General features: G+C 41.4%; 1 protein-coding gene across 1 annotated transcript in view; it reads left to right on the plus strand.

Annotated features, from left to right (window-relative positions):
• The window catches only part of LOC130112044 (cytoskeleton-associated protein 5-like), a 51736-nt gene that overhangs the window by 9682 nt on the left and 29744 nt on the right, over positions 1-12310 (plus strand). The window contains exons 13-24 of the mRNA XM_056279346.1: positions 778-792; positions 3334-3429; positions 3585-3695; positions 3956-4048; positions 4572-4757; positions 5080-5174; positions 5262-5319; positions 5518-5643; positions 5963-6102; positions 8813-8987; positions 9926-10039; positions 10479-10607. Of these exons, the coding sequence (XP_056135321.1) occupies positions 778-792; positions 3334-3429; positions 3585-3695; positions 3956-4048; positions 4572-4757; positions 5080-5174; positions 5262-5319; positions 5518-5643; positions 5963-6102; positions 8813-8987; positions 9926-10039; positions 10479-10607 (1338 nt within the window). The remainder of the gene's footprint in view (positions 1-777; positions 793-3333; positions 3430-3584; positions 3696-3955; positions 4049-4571; positions 4758-5079; positions 5175-5261; positions 5320-5517; positions 5644-5962; positions 6103-8812; positions 8988-9925; positions 10040-10478; positions 10608-12310) is intronic.

Raw genomic sequence — 12310 nt, forward strand, 5'->3', positions numbered from 1 at the left:
TTTCGTGGCTCTCTTTGTACTTAGCACAGAATAATAACACAACAATCTTCAGATATATACACAAGGATGGACTATGTACAGGTGAAATAAGAGGTGATAAAGTGCAATGATGCAGAGAATATATCAAGAGAAGCTGAAATAAATAGCGCTAACCACTGGGCGGCATGGTGGTCCAGTGGTTAGCGCTGTCACTTCACAGCAAAAAGGTCCTGGGTTCAAACCCCGGGGTTGTTCAACCTTACGGGTCATCCTCTGTGTGGAGTTAGCATGTTCTCCCCGTGGCTGCGGTGGGTTTTTTCCAGGTGCTCCGGTTTCCCCCGCCATCAAAAGGACATGCATGTTAGGGTTAATACTCCTGTCTGTGCCCCTGACCGAGGCATGGCAAGACGAACTGGAGTTGGTCCCCAGGCACTGCATGGCGGCCGCCCACTGCTCCGAGCTACACAGCTAGGATGGGTTAAATGCAGAGGAAGAATTGCCCTATGGGGATTAATAAAGTAGTAAAAGAAAACAATAAATATTAGCAGGTTACTTACATACATGCCTGAGGTAGATGGACATGACAGAGTGTACCAATATATGTACAGTACAGTTATATACAAAATGGTTAGATTTATTTGACAATGTTAAGCATTCAATTGAATGACAGCCCATGGAAAGAAACTGTTTTTATATCTCGTTCATCTTTGGTACAGTGCTCTGTAGTGCCTACCAGAGGGGGAAGAGTTGAAACAGGTATGATGGGTCTGCATAGATGTTGCCTGCCCATTTCCTGAGTCTGGAGGTGTAGAAGTCCTGAATGGTGGGCAGGATGGCACCAATGGGTGTTTTTTTGTTTTTTATGCATACTTAACTGTCCATTGTTGTCTGTCCCTGTCATGTTTGGTGGCCGATTCCAAACCGGACAGTGATGGATGTTCAGAGGACAGACTGGATTATTGCAGTGTAGAACTGAATCAGCAGTTCCTGAGGCAGGTTGAACTTTCTGAGCTGGTGGAGAAAGTACATCTGCTGCTGGGCCTTTTTGATGATTGTGTCTATGTTGAATGGCCACCTTAGGGCCTGGGAGATTGCGGAACCCAGAAATCTGAAGGTTTTCATTGCAAGACCGTGGGTGCGGGGCGCTCCGCTCCTCTCCTCCTGAAATCCACTGTCATCTCCACTGTTTTGAGCATGTTCAGCTCCATGTTGTTATGGCCGCACCAGAGGACCAGCTGTTCAACCTCCTGTCTACATGCAGATTCGTCACCATTCAGGATAAGGCCAGTGTGATGGTTGTTGTCCGCAAGCTTCAGGAGTTCACCTGAGGTGCAGTCATTTGTGTAGAGGGGAGAGCACACATCTCTGGGGTGGGGGGGTGTTATAATAAATATTTCATGTAATGATAAATATATAATTTTATTATATTCTTATTATAATATAATAAATATAATGTATTATAATAATTATATATTAAATTTATATATATGTATATATACACGTGTGTGTGTGTGTGAGAGAGAGTGTGTGTATGTATATAGTGTATATACACACACACACACACACACACACACACACACACACACACACACAAACAAATATGATTATAAAAAAATTTCAAATAGTGTTGAGATCCCAATTAGGCTAACAGCTTTAACAGCTTGCTTTGGTGTCCCTCCTCCTGACCTGCCATTATCATATAAAGGAGACCTGGTAGCTTTCACAACTCTTCTGGCCAGATGCCTCATTTTATTACGGTGGAAATCACCCACTCCTCCATCTCACTCAGTGTGGCTCAGAGACATTTTGTATTTTATTAAGATGGAGAAAATAAGATGTGTCACAAAGGGTTCAACAACCAGATTTCCTAAAACATGGGCTCCTTTTCTTTTCTTTAAAATTGTTAAGGAACTGCAGTCACTTGACACCTCATAAACTTGGGGTAATCTATTCACATGTGTGGTGATATGGGTGTATCCCTAACTATTTTTTTACCATTATATTGTTTTTCTGTATAATCTGTAATTTCATTTTATAATATTGTTTATTTGTCTTGAGTAAACTGTGTTTTCTCTAATTGGCTAGGCGGCCAGGCTATATAATAGGTTTGTTTGTTTTTGGGGTTCTTTTCTGTTGCAATTTTGTTGCTATTTTTTTCTGGTTTTTTTTCCCTATGTTAATATAAACATTGACTTCATGTATGTATGTACAATATTATGACTGTAAAATTTCAGTAAAAAAAAGTTGTAAAAATTATCAATTATATAAATGTAAATTGTAATATTATTATATATTATAATAAACATATTTTATCTAACAAGAAAAGCGCTATATAAAAATGCAGTCCATCCATCCATCCTTTAATTTTGTGCAGCAATGATCCAGACGTTTTTGGGTTTTTTTTTGTCCCTTATGAGACATTTAACATGCTATCTGTATTTTGACAGTTCGTGGTTGAGGTTTGCTCAGTTAAAATCCCCAAGGATAACAAGTAGGGAGTCTGTATATTTGTGCTCCATGTTTGTAATTTGATCAGCCAGGTGTTTTAATGCCTCTTTAACACAGGCCTGGGGTGGGATATAGACACCGACCAGAATAAATGATGAAAATTCCCGCGGTGAATAGAATGGTTTAGAGAGGGCTGTATGATTTCTTCAACACACAGACAGCCATACACCAACCTTCATTTATATGCCCCCCCCCCCTTATTATTTTCACCTGATAGCTCCGTTTCGCAGTCCGCATGAAAGACTTGGAACTGCAGCAGATGAAGTATACTGTCATTATATGCTTACTAAGCCAGGTTTCAGTGAGACACAATGGCAGATCTGGAAAAGTCAGAGTTTTTTCTTTTTATGAATAGGAGTTTGTCCATCTTGTTGGCCAGAGAGCAGACATTCACCAGGTCGATTGACAGGAGGGCTGTTCTAAGTTCTCAGTGTCGCAGTTTAATGAGCGCTCTGGCTACATAGTCTGCACAGGGCTGTACATACCAATCAAGACCTCGGCAAGACTTGTTAAAACATTCAGTTAAAGTTGGTATAAAAGTCTTCAGTTTGTCCGGTGGACAGTTGGAGGCTTAAAAGTTCTTCCTTGCTGTATGTGATCAATGAGTTGACACTGGAAACAAAAACAAAGAACAAGAGCATGCAGAACCGAGGCTACCGTCCACGATGCCATCTTGATGTATATGTTTTCCATCAATATAGTACGCAATGAGGCTTCAATCCACTACATTACTCATCGGTACTGATTGCACATACAAAATCATCGGTGAAATTTCCCTTTACGTTTAATTTGTAATTTTGACAGCATACCTAAAGGTGTGTGTGTGTGTGTGTGTGTTTTTCCTAGAAAACCAAGCCCAAACCCACCAGCGACCGGCAGTCACATAGGGGACAATGTAGAAAAACAACAGAGACCAAAGAAGTGTCGGAAACTGAGCTGTCTGTGAGTGAGAACTTAAATATTTAATATAGATTGTATAAAATATTTAATATAGATTATATGAGGAAGAATATAGAAAAACTGGCCTGATGTCACATGATAGTTTGGTTTGACTAAGTCAGGTGGTACTTATGTTGACTTGCTTGTTCCTCTTGCAGATGGAAGTGTGTGAGGAGAGAGCTGCTGCTGTTCTCCCTGCCCTTTGTGTCCAGCACCTGGACAGCACCAACTGGAAGGAGAGGCTGGCTAGCATGAATGATTTTCTAAAGGTTTGCTGCTGTGCTCAAGTTACCGCTTTAATTTTGATAACAATTCAGTGTCAGATGAAATTTTTAGATCATGTGTTTGTCTCCTGGGCTTTTTAGCAGCAAATTCATTTACAAATGGTAGGAATTTATCTTGGCGGGATCCTCTTCAAAAAGACCCAAGGACATAAATTCAGTATTTAAAAAGCTAGTATCTAACTAGGTCTATGGAAGACTACCAACATAAGAATATCAAAATAACTAATCCTGCACATTTTGTGTAGGCTGTGGAGCAGATTGACAGTCATCAGATGCCCTGTCAGGCTCTGGTCCGCATGCTGGCCAAGAAACCAGGCTGGAAGGAGACTAACTTTCAGGTACTGTATATTGATGTTTGGTTTGCAAATTAAAGGGCATTTTAGAACTCTGTTATCTTAGCTTTTTATTTTATTTTTATTTTTTTAATACAGATTGAGATGTTATTGGCAATCTAATTCACTGATGGTGGTCAGGCTGGTTTGAAAAGTGGTTTGTACGTTGGTGATCCAAGAGCTGAAGTTCATTCTACACTGGCACTGTATAGGTCTTGGCTAACTGTTTAAAATATAAATGGAATGCGAATAATCGTCATGGTTTCCAAACTTAAATCTGCATGGAGAGGAAGAAAAATCGAGATTGTGATAACAAATTTTATCTTGAAAGTTTTAGTCGAATGAATTGTGGCTACAAGCCTGGTGTCTTTAACTTTTTTTTTTTTAAATTTAAAGCCCCTTTTTTCCCCTGTCAACCAGCCAGGCACATGCACTTAAGGAGTCAATGCCCACTTGCACAGACAATACATTTTTTTTGTTCTTATCGTTGAATAGACAGTTTTATTTTTTCTACTGTTCGCTTTTGTAGGTGATGCAGTTGAAGCTCCAGGTAGTGGCAGTGATTGCTCAAAGGGGTAATTTTTCCAAGACATCTGCCTCTGTGTTGCTGGATGCTCTGGTGGACAAGGCTGGGGATGCCAAGTGTGGACAGAAGGCCAAGGAAGCCCTGACTGCCATCGGGGAGGCCTGCTCTTTACCCTGGACCGCTGAGCAGGTAAGAACAGCCCTGTTTGGATAGGTCAACTTTATTTGTATAGCCCTAATCACTGTTATGATCCCAGAGGGCTTCACATTAAATTCTCAAAAAACAGGTAAATACAGTAAATAACAAGGTTTATTACACCACGTCCTTAGACCCTCTGTTTGGATGAGGGAGATGTTATACAAAAAAGAAGGGTTTCCCCCCCAGGAAAAAGGTGGGAGAAACCTCAAGAGAATCAGAAGGGATCCCTTTTCTAGGACAGATAGGTGTGCGTTGGTGGTAGTCAGTTAATGGATCTTTTTTTGATAAATGCTTCTTTTTTTTTTTTTTAAAGGTTATTTCAATGGCCTTTGCTCAGAAAAACCCGAAGAATCAAGCTGAAACACTGAACTGGCTAATCGACGCCATAAAGGAGTTTGGTTTTGCAGGGTAAGCTGTCAACATCACTTGGCAGTGTCTGCTGTGTCTTATCTTTGCTGAGTGTGACTGAATGAAGCATATCCCTTTTCCCTGCAGGATGAATGTAAAAGCTTTCATGAGCCATGTCAAGATTGCTCTAGGAGCCACCAATCCTGTGAGTGGATCTCCATTTTGAATTCAGCCTCCTATTCTAATCTGAATAGAATATGTTCATCTGTTTTGTGTTATTTGTCTTTGAGCTCAATGGGCTATACTGCTAGTAAGATTTGCTTGTTTTAGAAGTTGAGTATTTAAATACTTTGCCATTGCCTTATTTTCTATAGTAACCTGTGTGCATGTTGTGTGCATGTAGGCTGTGAGAACTGCAGCCATATGCCTGCTTGGTGTAATGTACCTGTACATGGGAGCGCCACTGCGGATGTTCTTTGAGGATGAAAAAGCTGCCTTGCTCTCTCAGATTGACGCAGAGTTTCAGAAGGTAAGTTGGATAGCCTCCTCAAACAGGGTAGCAGAATCCAACAGAACATTTCCCAAGTATTATAAAATGGATACACTGGCGTCCCGGTGGCATACCACATAAGGCTGAGTCCTTACCGCAACGGCCTGGGTTCGAATCTGGCCCGGGCCCTTTGCTGCATGTCATCCCCTCGCTCTCCCCTGCCTTTCATGTCTCTCTCAACTATCACTATCCAATAAAGTCGTAAAATGCCAAAAAAATATCTTGGATAAAATGGATACACTGCTAATGCTTTTTTGACATGAGTGTGAATTACATCTTATCTCTCTTTGTTCCTTAGATGCAGGGCCAGACCCCCCCTGCTCCCACCAGGGGCTCCAAGAAAAAGACAGAGGACCAGGAGAAAGGAGATGAGCTTAAGGAGCAGGAGGAAGAAGGAAACGCTGATGTCATGGATCTGCTTCCCCGCACTGATATCAGGTTACTATGGCAACTTAAATTCATTCATTTAGATTCCACACTCCAGGGTATCACTGATGGTAGTGGTACCAGAACTAGTTTATTTATTTATTCCCCTTTTACACCAAACCATTTTGGACTGCTTTGAATTTGTTTGGACTGATATGGTCCTTGGCTCAAAATGCTGGTAAATCAGTCCTGGGTACAGCATAGCAGTCCTCCTGGGTATTGACACATCATTTTTCCTGATATCATATCGGTCGTCTTCTTACAGAATCTCACCACATTTATTGCTTTAAATGTGCAACCAATGAAAATGCATTGTAGTGTTCCATCGTGGAAGATAGAAACCTGCTGTGCTTTCATGTGGCCGAATATTCCTCCCTATTTTGCTGCACTGTAAAGTTGATGGAATAATTACAACTTCATGTTGTGAAATGAAAGCCTATTAATTTTTTAAAAATCGAGTTACACACGATGGTTCATACTAACGAACGGACGGACTATTTTGCACGATGCTCGAAACACACACACACATATATATATATATATATACACTCACTGGCCACTTTATTAGGTACACCTTGCTAGTACCGGGTTGGACCCCCTTTTGCCTTCAGAACTGCCTTAATCCTTCGTGGCATAGATTCAACAAGGTACTGGAAACATTCCTCAGAGAGTTTGGTCCATATTGACATGATAGCATCACGCAGTTGCTGCAGATTTGTCGGCTGCACATCCATGATGCGAATCTCCTGGTCCACCACATCCCAGAGGTGCTCCATTGGATTGAGATCTGGTGACTGTGGAGGCCATTTGAGTACAGTGAACTCATTGTCATGTTCAAGAAACCAGTCTGAGATGATTCGAGCTTTATGACATGGCGCGTTATCCTGCTGAAAGTAGCCATCAGAAGATGGGAACACTGTGGTCATAAAGGGATGGACATGGTCAGCAACAATACTCAGGTAGGCTGTGGCGTTGACACGATGCTCAGTTGGTACTAAGGGGCCCAAAGTGTGCCAAGAAAATATCCCCCACACCATTACACCACCACCACCAGCCTGAACCGTTGATACAAGGCAGGATGGATCCATGCTTTCATGTTGTTGACGCCAAATTCTGACCCTACCATCCGAATGTCGCAGCAGAAATCGAGACTCATCAGACCAGTCAACGTTTTTCCAATCTTCTATTGTCCAATTTTGGTGAGCCTGTGCAAACTGTAGCCTCAGTTTCCTGTTCTTAGCTGACAGGAGTGGCACCCGGTGTGGTTTTCTGCTGCTGTAGCCCATCTGGCTCAAGGTTCGATGTGTTGTGCATTCAGAGATGCTCTTCTGCATACCTCGGTTGTAATGAGTGGTTATTTGAGTTACTGTTGCCTTTCTTTCAGCTCGAACCAGTCTGGCCATTCTCCTCTGACCTCTTGCATCAACAAGGCATTTTCGCCCACAGAACTGCTGCTCACTGGATATTTTCTCTTTTTCGGACCATTCTCTGTAAACCCTAGAGATGGTTGTGCGTGAAAATCCCAGTAGATCAGCAGTTTCTGAAATACTCGGACCAGCCCGTCCGGCACCAACAACCATGCCATGTTCAAAGTCACTTAAATCACCTTTCTTCCCCATTCTGATGCTCAGTTTGAACTGCAGCAGATCGTCTTGACCATGTCTACATGCCTAAATGCATTGAGTTGCTGCCATGTGATTGACTGATTAGAAATTTGCGTTAACGAGCAGTTGGACAGGTGTGCCTAATAAAGTGGCCGGTGAGTGTATATATACAGATGCAGGAAAAAAAAGTTTAATACATGGCAGTATAAGCCTGTTTCGTGCGTCGCACACTCATCAAAACTTTTTTTCCTGCATCTGTATTGATATTCCGCTCCTCATTAGTTGAGCACTTCTATTAACACCATTGACGGTTTCGGGGGGAAAAAATGCTATATATATATAAAACTTTGTTAAAAGAAACACTCGGTAGAGAAAGTGCTCAACAAATAAGGAGCAAAATAATCCTGGATTATATATATTTATAAAGCCAGTGAGTCAAGTAAATTCTTTATGAGACAGTATAAGCTTGTTTCATGTTATAAGCAATCATCAGTTTATGGCATGAAACAAGCTTGTACTGTCTCATAAAGAATTTACGTAACTCACTGGATTAATTTTGCTCCTTGTTTGTTGAGCACTTTCCCTACCGTTGAATGTTTCTTTTAACAAAGTGATATATATATATATATATATATATATACATGTGTGTGTGTGTGTGTGTGTGTGTGTGTGTGTGTGTGTGTGTGTATTTTTTGAGCACTTTTATCAACACCATTGATGGTTTCTGAAAAAAAATATTATCAAGGTGGATGTAAGAAAAAAAAATGTAATTCATATCAGAACAAGCCTATTTCATGTGCCTACATCTATCTTAATATTCCACTCATTTGTTAAGCACTCTTACCAACACCACTGATGGTTTCAGGGGAAAAAAAACACTATATATATATATATATATATATATATACACACACACACACACACAATGTGTGTGTGTGTATGGCAGCACTCTGATTTAATGAACGGAAATGGGTGTGTGCATCTGAAATCTGGCTTTCCAGGAAAAAGCTTGAATCAACTTGGTCTTATCAACAATCCTAGGATTTTGGTATAACAGAGGTTTTAGTTTTGTGATTGAATATCTGGTTGCTTTTTCCCATTTGACATTTTCATTGCAGTGGCAAGCTCACAGGGGAAATGGCGGCCAAGATCGGGGACAAAAATTGGAAGATTCGGAAGGAAGGTCTGGAAGAGTTGGCAGCGGTCATCTCTCAAGCCAAGTTCATCAAGACCACAGTGGGAGATCTGCCTACCACACTCAAAGCTCGCCTCGGTGACTCAAACAAGATCCTGGTGCGTAGCATGGTTGTCACCACAACTACAAAAGTTAACCAGGATGTAGGTCTACTGAACAAGATGCACTAGAACTGGCACACTTCTATGGATGTCAGATTATATGGTTGTTCATGGTTTTTCAGTTGTCTAAATTTAACTTGATATTTTAATACGTAGTTGTACCTCAAAATATAGAGTTATATGTATATTAATGTTGGCTACACATAAAAAAAGTAAATGAAATGTGGTTACAAGTGCTGCCAATTGCAGAAAATTACTGCAGAGGTCAGTCAAAATCCAGTCTTCTGTTGGTATTCTCTGGTTGAATTATTTCTTTCTCCATTGAAGTTGTAAGGATAAGATTCAAGAAGTTTTGTCTGTCACAATGTCACAGAAATTCTTCTTTGACATGGCTCATACATCAGACAACACAAAACAGACAAATTAAAAACGCACGAGTAAAAAGATGAAATTTTTTTAAATAAGGACAAAGGTTAAAAAGACGTTATTTAGCACTTTGTGGAATCATTAAAGTACTTATTTTGATTTATTTAGGGTTCTTATGGCTTAGGTAATTAAGGCCTTTTTGTGGGTGTTTTTCTTGGCCAGGGGGACTTTTTAACAGCGGCCTGACGGGAGTAACGTGACCTATTCTTTTCCCTGCTGGTTTAAAAGCTTTTTGCACATTGATATTGTTTGTAAGGTATTTGAGCTACACTTGATCCAGCAGACATGATCTTTCAGCTATTTTTAATAGTAATTATTCAAATTCCTTTTCTACGGGAGATGAGCTATAGGCTATTATGCTTAGTAACTTGGACCTCATTTTTGCAGTGCTGCAAATGTAAAATAATCTCACACGAATTCTTCACCATCACAGAAGAGTGGGCAGTAGATGGGTCTTGTACCTCAATTCCTATAAGCACGTGTGCCAGTCTTATTTTTGAACATTTCAGGTCCAGCAGACCCTGTCAATCCTCCAGCAGCTGGCAACGTCCATGGGTCCTGGCCTCAGGCAGCATATCAAGAGTCTGGGCATACCCATCATTACAGTCCTTGGAGACAGCAAGGTACAGGGAACCTGACTGTTTTGACATCTCTTCCCACAAAGCAAGAATAGAATGCATCTGATTTTGTTTTCTCATAAAATTGCAATGTTGATCACTTTCCCTGAAATTGTGTAAATGCTAATAATGTCAGTAGTGGTAGTACTACTACTACCACTACTACTACCTTCGGCTGCTCTTGTTATGGGTCGCCACAGCGGATCATCCGTTTCCGTCTTTCACATTATATAAAAACACATGTATATTAAGTAAAAGACGTTTTGTAGGCCATACTTTGAATAAGAAGGCAAGTCTGTGTCTACAGGGTGAATATAAGCCCTGTTTGTGAGAGGGAGAGTGTGCATGTTCTCCTTGATAATGGATAGCTTTCGTCTTTCATATCCCCGTCCACTATTGGAAGCTTTCTCATTGAGGGATTCCCCTGTTGTACTTTATTCCTCAGAGCATGGTCCGTACCACGGCTCTGGCCACCCTGACTGCCTGGGTAGAGCAGACAGGCATGAAGGAGTGGTTGGAGGGGGATGAGTTTTCTGAGGAGCTGAAGAGAGCGAACCCCTTCCTCAGACAAGAGGTAGGACTATTGGTCCATCTTACCTGTTTCTAGATTAAAAACAATGTGTGAGGTTAGTCGCGGTTGGCAATATTCCTTGTGGTAAATGCCGCTAGAACAATACTGGTGATACTTACTAACTGTTGAAACGGGTGTTTTTATCACTAAATTAAACATATTTCATTTATCCAGCATTTCGCAGATCAGGTTAAATAAATAAAAACATGCTACATTGCACCTTTTGAGCTGATAGCACATCAACAACATTGTTTGAGTTGGTGTCACTGTTTGGCTGCCATCAAACAGTTAATGGGTTTCTCCAGCAGGGGCATTCCAAAAAACAGTCAGAATCCAATATGCTGTGGAGGGATTATCGTGCACTATTAGAAGGGCAAATAAATCAGGATCCCCGCGGACCCTTAAAAAGTTTGTTTGTTTGTTGTTGTTTTTTTTTAGTTTTAAGATTTTAAAATATCTGTAATTTTAGGAATTGAGGCATTAAATTTACTCTTGGGCAGAATGAATGAGTCTGATCTTTTTTTTTCCAGTTTTTGTTTTGTTTCCTATTCCACAACATCCCAACAATTATTGCAAACAATGTACAATGCATTTGCGCTAAATAGCATACACTACATCACCAGGGGCAGTGGGACTCGGACACAGTAGCTAGCAGGCGACAGATGAGGCGGCAAGCAAAAATAAAATGGGCTAATGTAAATGAAATCTGAAATGGTTGAAGGATAACAAATATCGTGGTTGGCTTAAACAGTTCAGCAATTCTTAAGAGGCATGATATGAACTGGAGTTGCAAACATTCAAACTGATGACATCTATCCATTATCCGAACCACTTATTCTGCTCTCAGGGTCACGGGGATGCTGGAGCCTATCCCAGCAGTCATTGGGCGGCAGGCGGGGAGACACCCTGGACAGGCTGCCAGGCCATCACACAGGGCTGACACACACACACGCACACACACATTCATACCTAGGGACAATTTAGTAATGCCAATTCACCTGACCTACATGTCTTTGGACTGTGGGAGGAAACCGGAGCACCCGGAGGAAACCCATGCAGACACGGGGAGAACATGCAAACTCCACACAGGACGGACCCCCAAGGTTGGACTACCCCGGGGCTCGAACCCAGGACCTTCTTGCTGTGAGGAGACTGCGCTAACCACTGCGTCACTGTGCCACCAAACTGACGACAATGGGTTGTAAAGCGCTAGTCTCATGAAATCTGAAAAGCACAAGTGCTATGCTAGCACTCGAGAAAGCACCGTTGCCATCGAGTCATACGTATGTTGCCTGTTGCTAGCTTGACTGCTGATGATAATGTTGGAGCTAATTTGTCTGCTGCAAATATACGTCTGCCTGAGCTACAGGCTCCACAACTACCACTGCTCAGCTGAGCAGTCAACAGACAGCACATTGAAGGCAGTAATAGCATGGGTACTGAGTCTCAAAAAGAAAGCAGACAACTTCACAGAAGTAGCAGAGAATACTGCAGGGATGAAAATGGCAATGCTGATAACAAACTCCAACACACTGAGGAGGCGAGCAAAGGAAATGAGAGCAGTTGCGAGTGCTAGATGGTGAAATTGATAAGATGGCTGATGATGAGCTGCAACATGTCATGAGACAAAGCGTCCATTGACAGAGAGGGTCAAAGACACTTCAGATTCTTTGTGCCAAAGAGGGTCTGAAAAGGAAATACATTTA

This window comes from Lampris incognitus, chromosome 4 (genome assembly GCF_029633865.1).
Source record: "Lampris incognitus isolate fLamInc1 chromosome 4, fLamInc1.hap2, whole genome shotgun sequence".
Taxonomy (NCBI): domain Eukaryota; kingdom Metazoa; phylum Chordata; class Actinopteri; order Lampriformes; family Lampridae; genus Lampris; species Lampris incognitus.